The sequence below is a fragment of the Talpa europaea genome (assembly GCF_964194135.1).
Source record: "Talpa europaea genome assembly, chromosome: 12".
NCBI classification, from domain to species: Eukaryota; Metazoa; Chordata; class Mammalia; order Eulipotyphla; family Talpidae; genus Talpa; species Talpa europaea.
The window spans coordinates 66,778,273-66,804,214 of NC_140079.1; the positions used below are offsets into that span (position 1 = coordinate 66,778,273).

General features: G+C 34.9%; 1 protein-coding gene across 1 annotated transcript; it reads left to right on the forward strand.

The window, feature by feature from the left end:
- Positions 1 to 256: 256 nt before the first annotated feature.
- NUF2 (NUF2 component of NDC80 kinetochore complex) lies at positions 257 to 24,666 on the forward strand (the record flags this gene model as incomplete). Its single annotated transcript, XM_084249595.1, has 13 exons — positions 257 to 379; positions 1,587 to 1,661; positions 2,525 to 2,601; positions 3,093 to 3,154; positions 6,924 to 7,021; positions 8,240 to 8,313; positions 9,601 to 9,697; positions 10,514 to 10,576; positions 11,412 to 11,549; positions 14,369 to 14,509; positions 15,723 to 15,898; positions 16,749 to 16,884; positions 24,538 to 24,666. The coding sequence occupies 13 exons, from the start codon at positions 257 to 259 to the stop codon at positions 24,664 to 24,666; spliced, it is 1,389 nt and encodes a 462-aa protein (XP_084105721.1).
- Between the last annotated feature and the right edge of the window lie 1,276 nt (positions 24,667 to 25,942).

A 25,942-nucleotide genomic window follows, 5' to 3' on the forward strand; every position in this document is an offset into this window, starting at 1 on the left:
CTTTGTTACTTTAGAATGAAAGCTACAATATTTTAGGATGTATATTGATATCTCTATTTAGGATATATATTGATATCTCTGTTTGTGTTATCCTACAAGGTTGTTTGATAGTAGCTGGCACTAACATGAATTGTTTAGTTTTTGTTTATGAATTTTGTCCTTATATTTATCAGCTTCCAGATAATGTGGTCTGCCATTTGTGCCATGTTTCTGATCTTTGTATTTTTCTTCCTTCAGATTAGCAGGAGACTCCAAGATGGAAACCCTGTCTTTCCCCAGATATAATGTAGCTGAGATTGTGGTTCATATTCGCAACAAAATCTTAACAGGAGCCGATGGTAAAAACCTCTCCAAGAATGATCTTTATCCAAATCCAAAGGTAAAAAGTGTTTGTGCTTGCAGGTGGATGATGGTACTGAAAACAAAGTAAGCTATTAGGTGTAGAGTATGGGGAAAAGGGAATGTATTTTTTGATGTAGACCAATCGATTTAATCTAGAGAAAAATCTCTCACTTAGTGTAATTTTAAAATAACATTAAGTTTATATGTGGGCAACTTCTGCATTTCCTTTAGGAATTCAACTCTTTAATGTGATTGTTTTCTTAAACTAATAATGTATGGATTTTAAACCATAGACATTAAAGTATATTAAATTTTTTATTAATATGGAGTGGCCGTCTGAGGTTATCAGTTATTGGTAGGGCTTAAAAGAACTCATTCCAAGTGGTTTCCAACCACAAAAAGTGCTTAGAAACAATTTTCTTTGGAAGCCTGCAGATTAATTTTCTTGCATTATGCCCCTAGGGGGAATTGACTTGTTTTGACAGGCATTGTTTTTTTTTTTTTTATTTCTTTAGTTATTAAATGCAAAAATGAACTATTTATGTGTCATAGAAAATCCCAAAGTCTCCGTTCAGTTTCTTGTATTGCTCTTGAAGCATACATAATAAAATCTACTTTAATGTTGTACAACTCAAACTTTTTTATCCCTGTGCCCCTTTATTTCCTTAAAATGGAAGGAATAATCTCAGAATAAGTGAACTTGTTTGTGAATCAAAACAGGTTCTGCAGGTCAATGTTTGGTATTGCTTACTTAAGAGATACAATTTTTAAAAATCCCATATTATCTTATTAAATTATTCCCCCATATCACTGAACTTTAACATCTAGGGAACATTAACATCAAAAGCATCAAACAAAGTTTCCCATTGTCTTTTAAAAAATGTGCACCCTCAAAAAAAATGTGCACCCTCAATATGCCATTATTTTGGCCACATACCTGACAACCTGTTTTGAAAGTCAAATAACTCTTTTCCATTCTTTAATGTGAATGGATTGCTTGGATTGGATTTGGATATATATACTCTCATTCGGTATATGATCTTAAGCAACTGATTTTATCGACCATTATTGCATATGAACAAACTGGTATCATTAGTTGTGTAAAAATTTGGAAAAATTAAGAACTAATTCAAGAGTAATTTTGTGAATATTTCCTTCTTTTGCATTCATCAGCTACAAGATTGGACAGTAATGATGAGAGTGATACATGCATCAGAGTATTAAAAATTGATTTTCTCTTGTAGCCTGAAGTCTTGCACATGATCTACATGAGAGCCTTACAAATGGTCTATGGAATTCGACTGGAACACTTTTACATGGTAGGTTTAAGATGAGGCAAAATTATGTTCTTTTGCTGCATTTTCCCTGTTCATATTACATACTATTTTCAAGATATAAAGTTCCTACTTTATTTTTAACAAAATCAAAGACTTATAGAAAACTAATGTCACTGCAAAGAAATTTAAGCATAATAATGGTTTACTGGTAGCATTAGTAAGATCAAAACTATAGTAAAAGAGTTAAGTGACACAAAATATTGATTTTATGCATCTATTCAGTTTTATAGGTTTGTCTTCAGACTATAATAAAAATAAGTAACTGTTTTCTTCTCAGAAAAGACTCCCAAATTTGAGAGAAGATAGGCACTGAGATTGAAAATAATTGAGCTACTAGTAAATTTGAAATTTCTGGAAGGAAAGATCATTTTTCATGATCTTTTGTTGTTAAATCATCATGGAATTGTCTGAAGATGTACTGAAAATGTATCTTTAGAATATCATCAATATAATTGCATATTGTTTAAAAATCAAAGATTGTTCTTACATGCTATGAAACCTTGTTAGGATTTAGTTTCTTTCTCTGTAAAGTAGGGATAACACACTAGAGTTGTTAAATAATTAAAAGAGAATATATGTAAAATGCTTAACACAAATTCCTGATATTTAATAGGTACTAATCATTTAAAAACTGTTGCTCATCTACTCTGAACCTCACATTAATATTGATGACAGCTATTTTTGTGTTAGATCTGTATTGCTTGCTAAGGTTTTTTTTTTTTATTTAATGATAGTAAGTGACTATATTTTGCTTAATCTATGATTAAGAAGGTGTCTTGAGATTGAAGATTTTCTTACTTTTCTAATCAATGTGTAATGTAGATTTTGTGATTTGTTACATTTAGCTTCCAGTGAACTCTGAAGTCATGTATCCACACATTATGGAAGGCTTCTTACCAGTCAGCAATCTATTTATTCATCTGTGAGTAAAAAGTGGTTTTGTTTTCTTAGTCTGCATTCATATTTGCACATTATATTTTATTCAAATACGGTTTTCACTGGGAAGGAATGTACCATTTCTCTCTTCACTCTATCCCATATACATTAAAAATTATATATGTCCACTAGTAGAGCTTCCTCCCTCTGGTATTTTCAATTGAAGTTTTAAGATGTTTTGAATCTAAATTTTTGGGTGAGTTTTGAATTCTTAAAGAGTCCTAGTGCCTCCAAGAGTGTTTGTTGTCTATTAGAATGTATAACTGTGCCTTGGTGTTGCATAGATACCTGAGTAATATACAGAAAAAGATTTCAGTGCTAGATAATCACACATTATAGTAGACTTCTGACTTGATCCTTTGACATTAAGAAACATATCCAGTAATCTTGTTTTTGAAATTAAGATGCTTCTATCCTATAACTTAGTATATAGTTTACAATGTATTTTTAATATGCTTTCTCCACTCCATCTTCCAGGGACTCGTTCATGCCTGTATGTCGGGTGAATGACTTTGAGATTGCTGATATTCTATATCCAAGTAAGTGGGAATTTAAAACAATTTTTAATATCTGGCTTCAGTGTAAAATTTTACCCTTCCATCTGTAGATGTGAAAAAAGAAATACAGGAAATTGACTTTAGAACATGTATCCTATTCTTGAGGATGAATTTTTATATCTTATTATTGAAATTTTTTTCTTTTGTAGATCCAGTTTTTCTCATTATTTGTAACTTTTTTCATTTTGCAAAATACTCTGTAAATTTGAGGCTGTGAATACGAATACTATATAAGCTGTGATGTTATTCAGAGGAGTCATGATACTAATTTTAGCAAGTAACAATTACCTTTTACCAAAGAAAAGATTTTTCAGTCTTTCAATTTTTCAAAGATTTTTCACAAATAGCAAGTCGTGATGTGTTAGAATGTAAATTTCTCTTAACTGCATTTAATTATCCTTTAACTCATTTGACTATTTGATACACATAAATTTATATAATATTTTTTGTTGCAAGGGATTTGGTTTGCTCTTTAAAAATTTATTATCCTCTTTGTGATCTACTTTTTTGTTGTTGACATGGGATTTTCTACAAGTTATTGATGGCCATAATTTCTGAGAATAAAGACAGTTTTACTTCTCCAATCTATATATGGTATATTTCTTTTGCTTTTTGCACTGCTTGGATTTCTAGTATTTGTTGAATTGACATGGCTAGAGCTGGCATTATTACCTTGTTTCTGATCTTAAGGGGAAAATATTTGTCTTTTGTTACTAAGCTTGATGTTAGTTTTATGATTTCTTAGATGTGTTTTATCAGGGTAAGCAACTTCTCTTCCTCGTGTGTATCATAAATGGGTGTTGAATTTTTTTAAATGCTTTTTTGCAACTAATGTAAAAATCATGGTGCATTTTTTTTTAATCTAGTGAAATAGATTGTTTGACTTTTGAATGATAAACCAGCATTGTATTCAGGATGAACCCAATTCGTTTATGACATGTTATATTTTCAATTCATTGCTGAATTTGATGTGCTGATACTTTGTTAAGTGTTTTTATGTCATTATTCATGAGGGATGTTGGGCTGTGATTTTCTGGTAATGCACCAGAGTCACTGATTTGGATATCATGGTATTGTTGGCCTCATTGGATGAGTTTGGAAAGAACTCCTTTCAATTTCAGGAATAATTTTTGTAAAATTTGTATTATTTTTTCCTTAAATGTTTCATAGAATTCACCAGTGAATCCATCTGGAACTGAAGATTTTCTTTTGCTATTGCTCCTATGTTAGCTTCGGTAGTTTAGGTTTTTAAGGGAATTTTATCCATTTCATTTAAGTTGACAAATTTATTACAAAGTTTTTCATAATTTTCCTGTATCATTTTAAGTCTCTGGGCTCAGTAGTTATGACCTCTCTTTCATTCTGACATTAGTAATTTGTTTCTTCATTTTTACTTCTCCCTGATTAGTCTAATTAGAAGTTTATTGATTCTGTTGATCTTTTCAAAGAGCCAGCTTTTTGTTTTGTTAATTTTTCTATATTTTGGTTCTGGTTTCTATTTTATTGGTTTCTGTGCTTACTGATATTCCTTTTTTTCTTGTGCTCACTTTGGGTTTGCGCTTTTACTTTCTGTTAATAACTTTAAGGTAGAAACTGAGGCCGCTAGTTTGAGTTCTTTCCTATAGGTATTCAGTGCTATAAGTTTTCCTTTAGCGCTGATTTAGCTGCATCCCACAGTCTAGATTGTTTCTTCCGTGTGTGCATCCCTGTGTACATGTGAGTACCCACATTTAAACTCACCTTCAGCAGGGCAGTCCTATGTGGTCGTCTTGATTCTGGGGTTGAAACCACATCACTCCGGGGATACTTTTTGGTTTTGACAGTTATATCAGGGTTATCATTGGCTAAACCCCCTTTTTAGTTTTTAATTTTGATAGTTCTTGAACCACGTGTAGTTTAAATCAAACTAAAATTCCATGTAGGGGTAGGTTTAGAATTTTCAGAGAGTTTTGTTTTCTCATCAGAAACAAGGTTAAGGGACACTAACAGCTTTGTTATTTCTCTCCATTGGTATGAGTGCTTTTTCTTTTCTTAATATACCTTTTCTCTAAGAATGCAGTCTTTTTAAAGTCCCACATCTTGTAGGAATCTTACTCCTATTCCCTCTGTCCTTTTGCACCCAAGGCACCATCACCCGACCCTACATAAAAGTTAGTAACCCAAACCACTGCTTACTCAGCCTGGAGTCATTTTCTCTTGTTTCTCTTGCTATCTCTGTTGCTTATAAGATTCTGCTTTTATCACAAGTTTTCAGCAATTGATTATAATGTGCTTTTTGGAGATTTTCTTTTCCCTTGTTTTTCTTCTGCTTAGATTTGCTCACTTCCTTGGATATGTTTATAGTTTCTATCAAATTTGGAAAATATTCCATTATTTCATAAAAGTTTTTTTTCCACACTTCTTTAAGTCTCCAATTACACATTTACTACACTGCTTGACACTCCTTCAATTCAGAGATGTCTATTTGTTTTTTTATCTCTGGCCATCATTTAAAATGGTTTTGATTTTATGTCTTGAATTTCCCAAGCACTTTTGTCTCTATGTCTAATCTGCTGTTAGTTTTTGGTCCCAGGTATTTTACTTTACAATTGTAAAAGGTTTTTTTTTTTTTTTTTTAAATTAGAGGATTTTATTATTTTGTATTTTATTTTATTTTTATATAATTTTTATGTATATATATTTTAAATCATTGTTCATTTTATACAATGTTTACTTTCTCCTCCAAGGTGTAGTCCCTTGTGCTCTTCATTCCCCTGTTTTGATCCCTCTCCCACAATTGTAAAAGTTTGATTTGAGTCTTTTAAAAAGTGATACTTGGGCCTCCCTGGTGGCCTAGGAATTAAGTCTCAGTGCTTCCACTGCTTTGGCCCACTATGAAGGCCTGAGTTGCCTGAGTTTGATTCCCAGCCCATGAGCTAATCCACATGGCACAGCAGACATCTCCTGTTTTGCGCACTGCTTCCCTTAGCTATGTATTTAAGTAGATCTGCCTGTTCTCCTCCCCACAGTGTCTCTGGTGAATCCTCTCACCCCCCAACCTCTGGCCCACACCCCAATTTTTCTATTCAAAAATAAATAAATAAAATCTTTAAAAATAAATATATTCTTAAAAAAAATAATAAGTGATACTTTCCTGTACCCTTGTGAACAAATGGAATGTATTTATTAAGTCTGAGTCACGAAGATCAAGTTTAGTTTGGAGAGGCCAAAGCAACTAAAATTCATAAATTTTCTCTTTACTCTAAAAATTCTACTTTCTTTGACCTTTCCAACTCTAAACTCTATTTTCATAACTTATCAAAGCCTCTGTGTTCTGCTTTTGTTCTCCTTCCCTGGGGTACAAACCGAAAACTCTAAGCAAGGGCAAGTGCAATCAGGGGATCACCTCATTTCTTTTGGGGATTGCTATCATATATTATGTATTGTCAGGTGTCTAAAATTTGCTGCTTCATAATTGTTGTCTTTCTAGTTGTTTAAGGGCATACGTTTGTTGCCTATTAATCTCTCATGATCAAAAGTGGATTGCCTTTTTGTTATTAATACAAAAATCTGTTTTAGACAATTACACTGATCTTCTATTCAGAATTATTCTAATTCTAATCGTAAGTTACAGCAGATTTTCTGCGTGTCAGTTTATTGTAGACTATATGTACTTTTATTTCATATAGTAGAGCATGATAGGAGAGGGTGAAGTTTCATTTTTATGTTTTATTTCAAAGATTTGTTTAAAGAGTCTTGCTTTCTATTGTAGAAGCCAAACGGACAAGTCGGTTTTTAAGTGGTATTATCAACTTTATTCACTTCAGAGAAGCATGCCGTGAGACATATATGGAGTTTCTTTGGCAATATGTAAGATTTAAAAATATTTTGGGGTTACACACCAGATTAGTAACATTATTTATGAACTATTAACCTGTTTTGAAATTGTCATGGATGTCTATTATTGTATGGTTATTACAGTCATTTTTATATTTATATGAAGTTGTAGATTTTAGTTACTAGAAAGTATATCTCAGGATAAAGATTTTCTTTGATATTTAGCAATTAAAGGGGAAGGCTGGGTTTTAATCTTTTAATTTAGGCTCCTTTTCCTATATTAAGAAATGTAATGGAAGAGCAGATATAGCCACATTTCTTTTCCTCAAAGTGTACATAGTGTATTTTAAATAATTGAGATAATTTAATTTACATTTATTGTCTAAATAATGACCTAATTGGACTGTTTCATTTTGTTTGTTGTTTGCCCAGCATTACATTATAAAATTCAACCCAAGTAAACCATATTAGCAGATAGAAACTAGTCTCATGAATATTTCGAAGAATTTGGGAAGATTATAGGTCATCAGTGTGATTTGTCCCCATTTGTCCAATGTATGGTGCCATATTCTCAGAAAAGTACCAGTGTAACACCACACATTGTGAACTTAAATTCTAGCTACACTGAGCTATACAGATAAATTCTTGCACAAGTCATGCTAAACTTATCTCTTAAACATCACTCTCCAAAGCTCACATATTTATCTGCCAACACATATAAACACAATTTTGCTTAGCTAATTTCTCCTTATATTGTAAAACACAGCTCAGATGGCATCTATCATTTCTATTAAGCCTTCTGTAATCTTCCTCCCCAGTCATTACCCAAGTTGGATTGGATATCACTCTACTTTATTCTCTTTATATTTAGTACAAGTTGTTTTGTAGTTTTTTTGTGTGTGTTATTTATTTCCCAAGTATATGCCCAAATCTTAGGGCAATGTATTCTATAATAGGATAGCTATCTTCTTTTCATTTTTATAGTTTATTTTCTTGTATCTGAGTCTTCAAGGAAACTGGGCTATGTAAGCCTAGGAACCATAAGTTAGTCATCTTGGTTTATTCTGACACCTTCCATATGCCTAGCTATGGAAAGAACACAGTATTTGTTGAATAAGTAAAGAAATTCCCAGTTCTGTTTGTCATAAATTCCTATGAGTAAGCATTTAATAATCTGTCTCGTAGACTTTTTTTAAAAAGTCACTGTTTAGGTTGAAAAGCACTAATATGAAATTATTAAAATTGCTTTAGAAATCTTCTGTGGACAAAATGCAGCAGTTAAATACCGCACATCAGGAGGCATTAATGAAGTTGGAAAGACTTGAGTAAGTAGATTTACAAATAAAATAAATGCAATTTCAGAATGCAACACTTTTAAGTAGTATTTTTCAAACTCACAGTACACTACAAGTCTCTTTTATGTTCCTTACTAAAAAGCAGTGTATTATGTATTTTCTAGAAAAGAAAAACTAGTTTTTCTTCTTTTGAACTCTTTGTGTATAATACATCCTTTCACTTCTTTTTTGTTAGTACATTAGCCTGAGTTGTATAAAGCCACTCATTTACACTCCTAAATTGTGTTTGGGAATATTTATCTTACACAGGTGAGCATAGCTGACTGGACTCTTTCTTCAAATCAGTTAATTCTGTTAAAATGTTTACTCCTTCAGTAGAGGCTTGTTTTGTTTTGTTCTGACTCATAGGTTGGATAGTAGAAAGAGTCAGTTAAGTGTTATGATTTCTTGGCCTTATGTATATAATTTTTAACAGAAGAATTTTTTTATCCCCGTTAATTTATTGATGATCTTGAGCTTATCTATTTCAGGTGAGAGCTTTTCTAACCAGCTGTGGTATAAATTGCCTTTAGAGACAGCAATAAGTTGGAAAGATTGGGAGTAGAAAACAGACATTAAAATTTAACTTGGCAAATTTAGCATAAACAAGTCAAAATATAAATGACATACTGGGAAAGAATATTGCAACATATGCAGCAAAGCATAACTGTCTCTAATTACAGAGTACATGTATTTTCCTAATAAACAAAGACTGCTACAACCGATAGGAAAAAAGATACTAGAAACTTAGGCCAAAACTGGGGATTTATAGAAGAGTGAATGCAAGTAACTAATTAAAAACTTGTAAATATTGTCAAGCACACTAGCAGTCAGGAAATGAAAATTAAAATGACAATTCTATACCATATTTCTAAAAGTAAAGTTGAGACATTCATAAGGAAGAGATTTGACATGTGTAAGTACTGTTAGGAAGGAGTAATAGAGCAAAAGTAGTGAATAATAATAGGTGAAGAGATGAGTATTAAAATAGAGGTAAAGAAATCAGCATAGGAAGGGGAGTTGCTTGTTTGTCTGATGAGCTGTGAGTTGGGAAGGATGGGCGTCTGTGTTGAGTCTATGCATTGACTTGGTGGTAGGAAATTGGAGGAGTTTATCTGATTTTTATTTTCTCTGTGTAGTAGAGGGCAGCCTATTTTAAATCTCTATCATATGGAAACATGGTAATTCAGGAACCTGAAGACAGATTGTTTTTTCATTTATTTGACCTTTCAAAGATAAGAACTCTATATGTTATTGTAATATATTTTACTATGTTAGTTCTGTTCCAGTTGAAGAGCAAGCAGAGTTCAAGCAGCTTTCGGATGATATTCAGGAGCTGCAACAATCACTGAATCAAGAGTTTCGTCAAAAAACGGTACTGTTAAATACCTTAAAATTTAAAAACTGTGGATGTGGAAGGGATAAAAACATATTGCATTCAGTTACTGAAGAAATAAGGTACATTGCTGTGCCCATTTGTGCCCCTTATAATCAGTCTATGCTTCTATCAAGCATGTTAAACCATGATTATCCATGTTATAAAAGTTACAAAAGTTACATGTTGTCTTGTTGATTACAATTTGTTAGAATTTTCCTATGTCGACTTCTGCTCTTCCTGTACTGCACTGAGACACCCTGGAGACTGTAGAAAACCCTCAGGAGATTTTAAATTTTCTAGGAAAACAATGATATTCAGCATCTGGTATGCACTGCATATACTGATGAGGGCTCAATGTGCTTCATAGTTTCAACAGCAACTTACATCCCATCCTTTTGTATCTTTGTGAACTTGGCATCTTGTCTTTTGCTATGCCAAATTAAAACTGAAAATCAGAAAATGAGAATATCTGTCTAATCTGATTACAAGGTCTATGGATTTGTGCAGTGCCCAATAGGTACACACATCCAATTAGGAGGTAGTTGTGCTTATTTAAGAAAAGAAATTAAAGTATTTTTTTCTTTCAATTATTTTACTTTTTCAAAGAGCTACTAAGTTGTTGTGCATTTTTTTGGATTTAACAACTTAAAAAGGAGCTGATAGATACTTTTGGCCTAGGGGCATTGTGGACAGAGAAAGCGTGGGAATATCTACTCTAGTCTATTTCTGTCTTACCTTTAATAGAAAATATGGAGGGGCTAAATGTAAATCTGTTTTGGATCACCAGAAAGCAGTTTGCTTTTTTAACTTTAGATAGTGCTGCAAGAGGGAAATTCCCAAAAGAAGTCAGATATTTCAGAGAAAACCAAGCGTTTGGTAAGTGTCTTTTCATATTACTAGCATTTAGGGGTTCAACATGTATGGGATAGTATTTTAACTGTCTGTATTATTATAATCAAATGTTTTCTTAAAACCACACATATATAGGAAATTTGCACAGAAAAATGTGATTGATATATGATGTGGTGAGCTTTCAGGTGATTTTCATCATATAGTTCTATTTTCATATTTTTTAAAAAACAGTAGTCATCTATAATATTTAAATTGAAAAAAGTTAATGTTTTAAATTTTTTTTTAAAGATTTATTTATTTTTATGCTTACAAGAGCTAGGGTACCGGCCAGAGATGCCGGGGGTGAGAGGATTCACCAGAGACAGAGCGGGGAACAGAACAGGCAGACTGACTGAAATGCACTGCTGAGGGGAGCAGTGGGTGAGACAGGAGAGGCAGGAGAGTTTTGCTGCGCCATATGGGTTTCTCCCTGGCCGGTCGGGATCGAACTTGTGCTACAGAGGCTGTGGATTGCTTCATACTACGGTGCTTAATCCCCTTGTGCTATGAGGGAAGCCCAATGTTTTTTCATTTTAAGGGAAACAGACCAGTATTACCAGATTGTCAGGTAAAACAAGTAAAGGTGGAAAGTGGGACTGGAGGGGAGAATAAGAATAATAAGGACCTTGTATATTGTGCTGAGAAGCTTACTTGCCTATAGACTGATGTGAGCGATTTGGTGGGGGAGTAATGTGGCTGTGATTTAATATTACCCCCACTGCAACAAACATGGACAAATTTCTTTATTCTTTTTTATCATTGTCATGTTAAATTATCAATTTTCTTATCATATCTAAATATAAAAATATTTTTTCAACAGAATGAACTAAAATTGTCAGTGGTTTCTTTGAAAGAAGTACAAGAGAATTTGAAAACAAAAATTGTAGATTCTCCAGAGAAGGTAAAGAATTATAAAGAAAAAATGAAAGATACAGTTCAGAAGCTTAAAAATTCCAGGGTGAGTTTTTAAATTTTTATTGCTTTTTATCTTTCTGTCTTTTAGGCAACTCTTATTCATTCATTTGTTGATTTTCTAATTTCCTGATTATCTTTCTTTCTATTCCCTTAAAGCTTTCTGCCCTTGTTTGTAATTTGTAGCTCTCCTCTGAAGTGGTTATAGAGAAAATAAGTATAATTTTAAGATATTTGTTCAATTATGCAATAAATTTTTGAGGTTTTACCCTGGATAATCAAAATAAATTTCTTGTCCTCCTGAAACTTACTTTGTTACAAGGGAGAAAAGTATTAAACAGTTTTACAATCAGTTATATAATTTCAAATATAATATGTTCTGTGTAAAAATATGGGGTGTGCATGTGTGGGAGCAGGAAGTATTTGGGAAATCCTTCTGTTAAATTTTGTTGTGATCCTAAAACTCCTCCAAAAAACAGTCTATTTTTTTAAAAAGCAACCAAAAGAGAAACAAACAAAAAATTGTTTGGGGTACTTTCAAATAATGTAAGGAGGGGTACTAAGTTTGTAGAAATCAGGGGTGGAAGTAGAAAAAAATCTTACTGACATCTGAGTGATGAATAGAAGGAACCCCATGACATTGGCAGGAATGTAAACTTGTGAAACCATATAGAAAATCTGGATTTACCTTAAGAAATTGAAAATGGAAATACCATGCAACCCAGCAATCCCACTCCTGGGCATATATCCAAACACAAGAAACTATCAACACAAAAACCCGTATGTTCCAGTGTTCATAATAGCTTCCTTCCTTCCTTCCTTCCTTCCTTCCTTCCTTCCTTCCTTCCTTCCTTCCTTCCTTCCTTCCTTCCTTCCTTCCTCCCTCCCTCCCTCCCTCCCTCCCTCCCTCCCGGGAGGGCAAGAGAATTCACCAGGGCCAGAGCAGGGAACAGAACAGGCAGACTGATGAAATACACTGCTGAGGGGAGCAGCGTGGGGGCAGGAGAGGTCTGCTTGCCATGTGGGAGCAGCGTGGGGGCAGGAGAGGTCTGCTTCCCATGTGGGACCCTCGCCGACGGCCAGGGATCGAACCGGCGCTGCAGAGGCTGCGGGCAGCTTCACAGCCCAGTGCTCAACTGCTGTGCCACCAGGGGTGGACCCATAATAGCATTATTTTTAAGGGCTCGGACATGAAGGTAGCCTTAAATGTGCACTGACTGATGATTGGGACAGAAGGGGTGATATATACATACTGTGGAGTACTATATAACCATAAGAAATGATGAAATGCAGCCATTTTCAGTAAAATGGGGATTTTAATAATGTGCAGCAAAGTCCGAACAATGAAAACAAATACTGGACATTTACATAGCAGACAATTTGATAATGTAAGCACTTTCAAAAACCAGTGAGCATCGGTAAACATCTCGAGTTCTCTGAGATTAAGAGAGGGACAGAAGGGAAAGGGACATGTGGATCTAAGGGGTGGTGGTATGGGGGAAAACTTAAAAAGAAAACAAATTTATGCTGACAGCTGAGTGATGAACAGAAGTTTTCGTAGTAAATTTGTATATGGAAGAGTATTTCAGACAAAAGGAACAATAGGCAAATTCTTTGAAGTAGTAGGGAGTAAGGTATGTGCAAGGAATAATGTGTGGTACATAAGAAAGTGGCTTGAAATAATGGAAAATAGCCAGCTGGCAGGTAATTCAAGGTGCTGGATTTTTTCTTAACAGCAAAGGTACACAATTGACGAGTTTAAAAGGGGATATTGGAACATGATATGATTTGTATTTAAAGAGATTATGGCTTAGGGTGGCAGGTGAATTGAGGCTGGGTAAGACAAAAGTAGAAATGGATGGACAATTTAGCATCCTTTATAAAACAAAGTTTTGAAACTGTTAATTTAAAAAATATTCTGGTTTAGTTCTAAATTTGTTACCCTGGTCATTCCTGATAATTAAGGATTGTCACACAGGAATAGACAAAGATTACCAGAGCAGGAACGAAGGAATAGAAATAAATCTGATTGCTTAGAAGAGGAGTGGTTTATTTAATAAACAGGTCCTGTTCAACGGGTTATTCATCGAGAAGAAAGGGGAGTTGGGTGTATAACTTGCACCATTTATAAAAATTCTATATAGATTAAAAATTTAACAATTTTGGAAATTTAGAGCATTTGTATAGTTTTGGACTGAGGTAGATTTTGAAACATTAAGCCTGGAAACAAAAAATCTATAGAGTAAAATACACTTATTACAATACATATCACAATATGATAGATGAAGGAATGTATCCGTGAGTGTTAAAAAGAGAACAGAAAGTGAGCAACAATATGATTAAACATTTTGCTAAAGACAAAATCCAACTGGTTAATAAGGTGAGAAGGGGTAGGTTAACAGGGAAAGGAAAGAAGTTTCATATTACAATTATGGTAAATGTGTTCATTTTCTAATTTTAGATGAGGAGGCAATCTTTTTAAAACAATTAGCTGTGACATAGTTATTATACAAATGAATAGGAAGGTTATAATTGGTAATACAATTGCACAGGAGTAATCAGTAGTATTTTGAATAAACTCTTAAAATCATCATGAATAACCTTTGGAAAGTACTTCAATGAGTCATTTAGTAAAATTATGACAGGTTTCCGTTGCTCAAGAATAGTTGGTAATGAAGAAGCATAATCATATGCTTAGACACAAGTCAGTAATTGTGCTTTGGATGGACCTAAAAACTTAATTGTTCTCTACTCTTAAACTTTTGATACTAAGTGCAGAAGTTATTTAAGAGCAAACAAATTGACATTACTGCAGTTGCGTAAAGGAGAAACTTAAACTGGTTTCTGTGCTTTTTACTTTCAAAGCAAGAAGTGATGGAAAAGTATGAGATCTATCGAGACTCTGTGGACGGCCTGCCTTCATGTCAACTGGAGGTGCAGTTATATCAAAAGAAAATACAGGAACTCTCAGATAACAGGGACAAATTAACCAGTATCTCAAAGGAGGTTTGTATTGTGTGGAATTTTTATGTCTGTATTATGCAGTTTACTGGAGTTCTTGGATTTACTTTTTGTTCCTATTTTCCTAAAGAAAAACAGAATAATTCTACACCATGGTAGATTGGTAATGTATGTTGAAGAATTAAACACTTCTTTTTAGACATAGCAGTAATAAGACCCATTTTAACCCTCAGATGATTAATAACAGTACATTGCTATGTATATTTTAGGAAAAAGTAATGGAATTTTAAACTTGTTTTAACAGTTGAAAATGATCTTTAATCAGTAGGCATAAAATTTCAACTTAATGCCCAATACTGTACCTCAGATCTATAGAGATTTGCAGTTGATGATATATTCCTTGCCTTGAAGATGAAGAGCTGACACCAACATTACTAAATTTCTCAACTAGAAACTTGAAAATCCTTTTCATTTTTGTCATCCAAATCCAGACTTTCCCCAGCATCATTAACATGGCACTTGATAAAAGGTTTCTTTTTTTTTTTTTTTTTGAGGGGTAAAGGGACTAGAAGGTGATTGCTTGAGGTATTTTTCCCAACAACATGCTCCCCTACTGCCATCAGGAGTCAACAACAAAAAAAAACTGAGCTCCTCTGCTTTTAATTGTTTCTAGGTCTACCCTTTTCTGTTTATTCCTGCTGCCGTAGTTGATTTTATCAATATGTATCTTTATTTCAGTCTTTGATGGTAAAATTACATGATCGAAACCCCTTGCCACGCATCCTGGTTTTTTGTATCCCTGGTGCCTTACCATTGTCATCTTTGTTCACTTTGTATTCTTCTGCTGGGTTTTCAGAGCTTAAATAGTTCTATCTCATTTTTATTTATTTTTTAAAGATTTATTTATGATACAAGAACTGGGGTACAGGCCAGAGGTGTGGGGGGGTGAGAGGATCCACCAGAGACAGAGTGGGGAGCAGAACTGGCAGATCTGCTGAAATACACTGCTGAGAGGAGCAGCGGGGGAGACAGGAGAGGTCCGCTGTGCCATGTGGGTAGCTCCCTTGGCATTGAACTCGCGCTGCATTGGCTGCAGATAGCTTCATAGGATGCATCTTAACTTTACCCTTGTGCCACCAGGGATGCCCCTCTATCTCGTTTTTAAACTGTGTTTTACTGTCACTCATTGTAGAAAATAATCTTACTTTGTAAATCCTAATTAGTTTATTGACTTTGAATACTTCTCAAAAAAACACAGAGCCTGAACTTGGAGGACCAAATTGAGAGTGATGAATCAGAATTGAAGAAATTGAAGACTGAAGAAAGCTCATTCAAAAGACTGTTGATTGTGAAGAAAGAGAAACTGGCCACAACACAATTCAAAATAAATAAGAAGCATGAGGATGTCAAGCAGTACAAACGCACAGTCATTGAGTATGAGCTTATTTTCAATTTAATGTATTAGAAAGTGATTAGGAAAAGCAAATACATCTCTCCCCATATGCCAGGATTCCAAAACTGTAATTTCAAAAAGGTATTCCACCATTAGATAAGTAAAACTGATTATGAATTATAATTTAATTATGAATTTTACCTTGTGTTTAGATTTAGAGATGTTTCAGGTACATGTATTTTTTTTCTTTTCCAGATGTCACAATTCTAATTAATTTGCATAATTCTGCAAAAGGGTCTGGTGCTACTGCTTGTTCAGGGCATGTTAGCATTGTGGTCTAGAGTAGCATCAGCATCACTGACTGGTCCATCTTTAGTATAGTTAGTCTGCAGCATGATAGCATCCATATAGTTGTTAGCCATCGCTGTGGTAGAGCGTCCCACAATTCTAAGGTTGTATATTTAGAATGGCCCAGGTAGTCTATGAAATATCACTGTTTCAGCCTCTAAAAGATGCATTATGGATCATCTAAAGATTTCCTTTTGTTCTTCCTCATGAAGAGGAAGACTAAGGGCAGGACCTTAGGGTTTTATAATTGTAGCCTTTTAGAGAAGTTGTGCTGATTGACATTCTCGTCAACAGGACATGAGTCAGCACAACTGGGGAAATGTAACTTAAAATCCTCCCTTTAAATAATAGCTTTTGTAAAAGAGCCCATTCTACTGTGGCATGAGTTAGGCACCATGCTGGGGTTCCCATCCATATCTTGAGAGAATTTGGATTTGTTAATCAAATACAGGTGATTACTTTGGATTCAAAATTAGAGTTAAACATTTGCCCTTTTAGAAGCTTAAGAGGAATTATGATTTAACCATTTCTCTTTTCCTTTAGAGACTGCAATAAAGTTCAAGAGAAAAGAGGTGTTGTCTATGAACGAGTAACCACAATTAATCAAGAAATCCAAAAAATTAAATCTGGTATTCAACAACTAAAAGATGCCGCTGAAAGGGAGAAACTGAAGTCGCAGGTGAGTAAGTGCTCATAAGGAATTAATTTCTGATAATCTCACAAGTATAAAATATAAATTCATGTCTCCCTCATTTTAAAAATTTTTGCAAATTCTCCAGAGTAGAAAATGATCCTTTAGGTCATTTGCTTTTATCTCCATTTATAGTACCTTTCCATTAGCCTCAAATAGTTTGCATATTTTTCCTCTTTCATACCTTTTTCTTACTTGCCTTTCCCTCTTACGGCACCTAGCAGAATATCATGCTTTGCAACAAGAATTGGTGTTCTATAGAGGTTCTGAGTTTTTTTTTGATAAATGGACTTGGATAATGATTGCAAGTAATGTCCTTTAAATAGTTGCTATATTTTTTCCTGGTAAGAATGTCATCAGTGTACTGAGTTGTTACCTCAAAATAGCTTAGGATGGTCCCTCTGTGTTTTGGGACTTTTAATAATACCTTTATCATTAAGATAAAATTACTTACTACTTTTATTCTTTGCTGGTTTTGAGGGTATATATTTTATTGTTTTATGAACAGGCTTAAGTTTAATAAGGACAGGAATATTGTCTTCTAAATTTTTAATCTTCCTAAATGTCAGTTCGGTGCCAAACATAAAATGTTTACCTGTCCTTTTCTTAACTGCCAATGTCTCAAATAGATAGTCTCTTCTGATACATTTACCTCTCATTCTCTCCTTAACTTCTAAAGTTTGGCTTGTATCCCCAAGATTGACTCAGACTACCAGAAGTCACTGAAAACAGCCCTTTACTATGTAAAATTCTTTTCGTTACTCATTCTTCTTAACCTTGTCTATCTTGACATCTTAAATCAAGATTTCCAAAACCCTTGATAACCTCAAAAATATTTGAATACTGCTGTCACTACCTTCCACCATCCATGTCCAGTTTGCAAAGACTCCTAATACTAAATGAGCCAATGTAGATAATCCCCTCACCTGTTTTATTTATCCCCCTGAAAGATTAGATTCTTAGCACAGCCCATGTAAATATATATATCTATAGTGAGGATTGTCTCAAGGCTCTTAAAAATGGAAGAAAAAGAAGACAATGGTTGTGATTCCCTTCCTACCCAACACAATACACTGTACTGATTTTTTTCGATCCCTTTCTTTCTGCATTCCAACTACTTTTCTTTTTCCTGCTCCTTAACTGAATATTCACCGAAGTCTCAGCCTTCAACCCTCCCCGTTTATCTGTAGAATGGCGGTAAGAAAGACCTTAGGTGATATTTAATCCTTTTTTTTCCCATTTGTATAAATTAACTTTTATTTTTTATTTTTTTATTTTACACATCTCTTTTATTTTTTTAATATTTTATTTTATATATATAATCCTTACATCATTTTTCATCTTTGTACAATGTGTGCATTTTCATTTTGGTTATATTCCCCATACAATTGCACCCCCCCTTATTTTGACTCTAGTGCTTCCTCTGCCTGCCCCTCCCTCTTCTCCCCCCCCCCGCCCCCCCTCCAGTGTGTCTCTGGTTTATAGTTGCTTATTGATTTTGATTATTGCATGCCTAAGTTTATAGCAGCACTGTTTACAATAGCTAAGATGTGGAAACAACCAAAATGCCCAAAAATAGATGACTGGATCAAGAAGATGTGGTACATATACACAATGGAATATTACTCAGCAATCAAAAAAGATAAACACATGCAGTTTGCAGCAACATGTATGGAACTAGAAGGGATCATGCTCAGCGAAATAAATAAGAAAGAAAAAGAAAAATACCGGATAGTCTCACTCATAGCACGAATTTAGAAAACCTAAATAAGAGACCAGGAAAAAGACTAATCAATACAAAGTAATAATCAAAATCTTTTTTTTTAAGATTTATTTATTCATGCATATAAGAGCTGGGGTACAGGCCAGTGATGGGGGGTGGGGGTGAGAGGATTCACCAGAGACAGAGTGGGGAACAGAACAGGCAGACCGGCCGAAATACGCTGCTGAGGGGAGCAGCAGGCAAGACAGGAGAGGTCTGCTTCACCTTGTGGGATGTTCCCTGGCCGGCCGGGGATCGAACTCATGCTGCAGAGGCTGCAGAGGCTGCGGATTGCTTCATAGTACACTGCTTAACCCCTTGCACCACGAGGGAGGCCCATTTAATCCTATTTTTTAAGCAAATCAAAGGAACAAATGTTTCGTTATTATCACGTGGTCAATTCTGAATTTAAAGGGCAAATAAATAGTTGCATTAATATGATGAAAACATTTTAACTTGGCAGACCCACATTAACTAACTGGTTAATGAACCATTTGCTAATGTCAGCGTCCTTTATCTATCTGTGTCCTTTATCTATCAGTCATAAACAGTACATGGGCCTGCCTTATATTAGTTTTGTGCGTGTATGTCTCACCAATAACATTTTAAGTTACTCGACAACAGCAATCATGCATTTTTTTCTTAGTAAAAAAGTGTATAGTACAGAAAGTATATAGTATACTTTCTGTAAATATTTTAAAATTGGAGGCTCATCTAACAAGATATTTCTAAAAAACTGTCTGTGCTAGAATTCAATGAGAAATTGAAATGCACACAAAACAAGTCCTACCCAAATATATTGAATTAGAATCAGCAGCAATGGAACCCATGAACCTGAATTTTTTAGCACAGCTTTTAAGAACCACTGATATGTTCTGCTTCATTGTTTTCAATATTATAGGCTCATAACTACCCATTATGTCTACTAGGACAGCTTTAGTTGTTAAAATGTTATTTCTGATTTTGAGTTTAAAATACTCAATTTCTGCAATGTAGTGAACCAAGATCTTCTCTCTGGAACAAATCTATACCCTCTTCTGCTTAATAACACTTCAGGCATTTGAGGATAATGATCATGGGCTCTTTCAGCCTTCTCATTTGGGTTAATTAGTCCCAGTTTTCCAGCCATTCTTTATATAGCTTAATTTTCAGATTCATTACTATTCTGTTTACTGTCCTCTCTCCTCTGTTTCCTGCATACCATTATTCTGCTTAAAGTGTAGGATTCAATACTGAACATCGTCTTTCAAATAATGGCACAACCAGCCCCAAAGCACTTGGCCTAAAGTGTCAAATAGGGTTTGGTTTTTAGCAGCAGTGTCTTACCCTTGGCTTTGAGCTTGACATCTGTTAAAGGACCCCTTTCTTTTTTACATGTGGTTCTGCCAAGTTAAAATGTTTTCATCATATTAATGCAACTATTTCTTTGCCCTTTAAATTCAGAATTTTATTATTCTTTCTTTTGGGTTTCATTTTACTTATATCATCCTAGTTTTCAAAATGTCAAGATCAGTTTAAATCTGTGTTTTGTTCTCATTACTTACATGGCTGGGTCACCTCACACTTGATCAGCATGACTTTTTCTTCAAGATACAATATTGAATAGACCCCAGGCCCTTTGCTTTATTGTATTTCTTCCTTTACTACTATAGAACTACTGGTCTAAATTTCAGATACAGTTGTTCAACTTGCTAGGCTCTTCTAACCATATCTTTATGCTATGCTGTGATAGCCATTTGTTCCAAAACAGCTCAGGAGGTCCCTAAAACCTGTGGTGTAATCAAGATACATTTGATCAAAGACTTACCTTTAGCTTACTTCACAGTCATCCTCCGTGAAAATGAAAGTACATGTGAAGATTGCCAGATTGTTCTTTATGTAATTCTGTGGGATCCTAACCATCATCATAGCCCCTTTCTATTAAATTTTCTTTCCCATAGATAATTTCATCTCTTCTAGTTTCAATTACCACTTTTATTTAGATAATTTAAAAAATCCTTTTACCACTCTCCTCAGCTCTACTCTTTAACTGCCTGATGGATGTTTTCAATGAGCTGGCTTATCACAGAGTTATAAAATTACATTTTACATCTTCCAGCATCTCTCCTCTTTTTTTCCTCTTGCTTTCCCCGAATTTCTCTCTCCCTTCCCCATCTCTTTCCTCTCTTTCACTCAGTTTCTTAGTATAGGTCTTCTAATTCTTCAAAGACATTTTCATTAGAGAACTGAAATTTTGTACTTGCTTTAGATCATCCTGACATCAGACAGTCACCAAGTTAATGTTACAACCTGTTTAAACTCATCCATACTGTTCATAATTACCCCTTCTTTTTTAATTCATATCTTTTACATCATTATGTATTCCCCGTAAATATCCCACCACCAGTTCACCCATGAACCATCACCATAGTTCCTTGTGCTCTTCTCTCCTGTTTTGATCCCTTTTCCTCCCCCTCCCTTGCAGAATGTCTCTTATTTATGGTTGCCTGCTAGTTTTGTTTTTTTATTGTTACTATTGTTATTTTTCCTGATCCCTCATTTGGTTTCCCTATATAATGACCCCCTTTCTATTCATATTTCTTGGCATATAATTTTGTAATACTTGTGGATTGTGGTGAAAACTATAAAATTTTGCTAAGTTTCTTCTTTGACAAGATTCTCTGCATCACATCTACCCTGAATGCTAAATCCTGCCAAATTTAACCTGCTGCAACACCATTTTCATCATTACACTTTCTTGTTTAGCGGGAGCTCCTGTTTTCCTATGTTCACTTAGCCATTGACTCTCAGAATAAGTTGTAAACTGGGAAGGATGGTCCCTGCCTTCTTGGACTTCCACCATTTCATATCTAAGCTAGTCATATCCAATATTTAAGTTCTCTTACTTCTCCTAGATATCTTTGATTTCTCTCCTCTCTCAAGTGCCATATAGCACTTAAGTCTATTCCAAATAATCTAGATCTGTACTGTTTATGGGTCATCTACTAGTAACATGTGGCTACTTAGATTTAAGTTTAAATTAATTACGGTGACATAAAATTAAAAATTTAGCTCCATATTTGAACTAGCCATATTTCCAGTGCTTAGTATCCAGTTTGGTCTGGATTATGTGTTCCTTCAGAGTAGAAAGCATGATTGGTTCATCTATTGTCTATTGTATGCTTATAGTGCTATTTATGAAAAGTATCCAATAATATTTGATTGATGAATTAATACATCCTTGTTGGATAAATGGCTACACTGGGTTGTCAAACTCCCTGTATATTGTATAATCTTAAATTTCTCTGATTTGAAAAGTGAGATAATTGCCTAGATCACCATTTCCAGCATTAGTTGTTTTTTTTTTTTTTAAGATTTATTTTATGCATACAAGAGCTGGGGCACAGGCCAGAGGTGGGGGGGGGGGTGAGAGGATCCACGAGAGACAGAGTAAGGAGCAGAACAGACAGATCGACCGAAGCACACTGCTGAGGGGAGCAGCGGGTGAGTCAGGAGAGGTCTGCTGTGCCATGTGGGTTGCTCCCTGGCCGGCCAGGGGATCAAACTCGTGCTAGAGAGGTTGCAGATAGCTTTATAGGTTGTGTCTTAACCCCTTGCGCCACCAAGGAGGCCCTCCAGCATTAGTTTTTGAGTAAGACCTTTGTGTACTTCAGGTATGGTAGCCACTAAGAACCTGTGACTGCTGAGCACTTGAAGAGTGGTGGTGAAGCTGATGGACGTGTAGCTCTTCATGTGATTTGCCTAAAGGTGGTCACTATATCAGACACCAGAGAACAAGACTTTGAGTTTAGAAATGTTTAACTTCAATGAAGCCATCACAATAAGACTGACTTATTTGTCATTTATACATGAATTAATATTACAAATTTCCATTTGACTATAGATTTAATTGAGAATTAAAATATATGGCATTTGTGAAGGCTGAGATCTGTTACCATGAAACATCCTGTGAGTGCTGGCTTAGAACTTCATGTGTTGGTTTGCTTTTGTGAACGTGCCCCTGGAATTGGGCTTTCAGGTTTCATTCATTCATTTATTCATTGTAACACTTGCAGGATTTGATTCCTTCTGGAGAGCATTTCCTCTTCCCGAAGGAAGAGGAAACTCTTCCTTTGGGTCCATTAAAATGGTTGGCTTAGATATTTGCAGATTGTGTATCTTTATTTAGCCATACATAGTTTTAATAGTTTATCATGAATAATAACTTTCTACCACATTTATTCAGCTTTTTTTTTTCTTCAAAGATTTATTTTATTTATTTATACATACAAGAACTGGAGTATAGGCCAGAGGTGCAGGGGGTGAGAGGATTCACCAGAGACAGAGTAAGGAGCAGAACAGGCAGATCTATTGAAATACACTGCTGAGGGGAGCAGCGGGTGAGGCAGGAGAGGTCTGCTGCACCATGTGGGTTAGCTCCCTGGCTGGGGATTGAACTTAGGCCATAGAAGTGATAGCACTGAGACTTAACCCCTGCGCAATCAGGGAGGGCCTAGCTTTCTTTTGTGTATGAATAAATATATGCCCCTGTAACAATAGGAAGTTAAATTGATCTATAGCTGCAGAATGTGCTGAGTTTTTACAAAATGGTGTTTATAAGCTAACTAATTCACCTTAGTTTTCCTACAAGATTTAAGATATAAAGCTTTCAAAAATCTTTGACATTTCCCTATTGATTCATATTCTCTATTAGTTGTAATAATTTGATACCTAATTAAATCTTGGAAATCTAAACACACTCTTCTGTTTTGTTTGGATTACATGTTTAGCCTTAAGCATCTATTTATTTATATCTGCTCAGTCTAGAGCAATAGTTTTCAGACTTGCACTCATGAAAGAGTCTCTGGAAATAGTGTTGTTCTTTTATAGAACTATAAGTTCATTACTCTACTAAATTCAAATCTATATAGTTTGTTCACATTACATAATATTTACACTAAAGTTTAAACAAAGATAAGTAATAGCCAAACTATAAATTCAAGAAAAATTTAGCAGGGTCACACTTAAAATTGAGAACATTATACCCATTTGCTGCTTTTTCTCCCTCCTACTGTTTTTATTTCAATCTTTAAGTGCTAGAACCTTTCATAATACCCCCTTCTTCTTGTATCAAGTTTTGAGATGAGAAAAATGATAAAAGAGAATCAAATTACATTTGATAAATATGAGATAGATGAAAATGTATATAGGCTAATTAATTTCTTTTATTCAATCTATAAAAATTGTTCTCTTATTTTTTCTTAATTCTTAGCACATCCATATAGGTTTATATGAAAGCACATTATTACGCTAGAATGGCCTGATGAAGCTATTAAAACAACTCTAAAAGATGTTGGTGTATTTTTCAGTCCTATAGATTACTTATAAAATCTATTTACATATCTTTTTTTTTTGTGGGACCCTCGCTGGCAGCTGGGGGAAGGAACAGGCCCTGCAGAGGCTGCGGGCAGCTTCACAGCCCAGCGCTCAACCGCTGAGCCACCAGGGGAGGCCCTATTTACATATCTTTTAACTGATGGTCAGAGTCAAATGCAGAGGTTATAGCTGTTTACAGTAATCTAGGTATTTATCTGGTAAACATGTGAAGTTACCAAAGAAAATTTTTTCCTTATAAATATGTCCTTAATATCTTGGAATCCTAACATTGTCATATTCTCTGTTTTATTCTTCAAAAAATTCCAAATTTTTTGGTGGATCTGTACAACTTTGAAAATTAATTTTTAATAAGAGTAGGCACTGTGTGTATGGGTGTATAAGCACATAGATGGTTTAGGATTTAAAATACTAATAAATAGGAATGAAACTGGAATTCTTGTAACTCATTTTTAGTTTAGGTTGTTGCATTGCATAATTTTCATTCTATTTCATTTTCCACTTAGGAAATATTTCTAAACTTGAAGGCTGCTCTGGAGAAGTACCATGAAGGCATTGAAAAGGCAGTGGAAGATGGTTGTGCTAAAATAGATGAGAAAACAGCGGAACTGAAAAAGAAGATGTTCAGAATGTGAACCTGATTAACAACATTCTGTCTTTTTGTAAATACTTTGCCATTTTTTAATTTTATATTTGGGAAGGGATTAGATAAGGCTGAAATTCCTGGAAGTGTTAGAAATGCCAAATATTGATTCATTTAACTTTTATTTATCTCAGGTTATTATTTTGCAAGATAATGCATTTAATGTAGACTTTTATTAACTTATAATTAAAATAACATGTGCTACTATTCATGTCTCTACTCTGCCCCTTGTTGTAAGTACTGGGTGGAGTAAAACAAAAATAGCTGCATTTGAAATGTGTGATTTTTCTGTAACTTTCATGGCTGCCTTTGGTTGGTTGGTTGGCACACAGAGCTGGACATTACTGAACCCTAACTGAGCACTGAGTATTGTTCCCGGGGGCTCCTTTGCACCTCATTCAAGCTCTGCTAGGTAGATATTGTTATTACTACTTCATTACTACTAGTCCTTGAAGGTCGTGTAAGGTTAAATAGCTGAGCCAGGTGGCGCAGTGGTTGAGCGCTGGGTTGCGAAGCTGCCCGCGGCGCCGGTTCGATCCCCGGCTGCTCCCAGGCCACCAGAGGAGAGTCCCACATGGCGCGCAGACCTCTCCTGCCGCCCGCTGCTCCCCTCAGTAGTGTACTTCGGTCCTTCTGCCTGCTCTGCTCCCCGCTCTGGCTCTGGTGAATTCTCTCACCCTCCCACACATCTGACTGTACCCAGTGCATGTATAAACAAACAAATAAAACATGCCTCTATTAAAAAAAAAAAAAATAGCTGAGCCAAATTTGAATTGTGCTCTGTATGATACATAAGTCTGGAATATTTCTTCTATGCCATTCTTTCTAAACTAATTATCTGAGAGAGAAGGTTTGAATGTGGTAGTCTGGTTCTGTCTTGATGCCATGGCATTTATATGAGGAAATTGAGTTAAAATGTGTAAAGTGCGTAGAACAGTGCCTGAGAGACATTCCACATATATGGAACATTAGTATTTTGAGTCGTGGGAGTTCCAGGTGCTTTATCTTTGGCAGGGAGAATGAAATATTACTGTAAGTTGAGACCTGGCTTTCAGTGCATGGGAAAGCCTAGGAATGGGACGACAAAAAAATCCAGGTATCCAAGGAAAAATACTGGGATGCAAAGTTGAGCAAGGCCCATCCCTTCCTTGCTACTTTTTATATAGTTAAGACTTTTAATCCATAAAATGTGCTGTTTATGAGGCTGGGTAACAACTTCTCTTTCATTTAAAACATTTAAACTCCCCACCCCTGACCTATCTCCACCT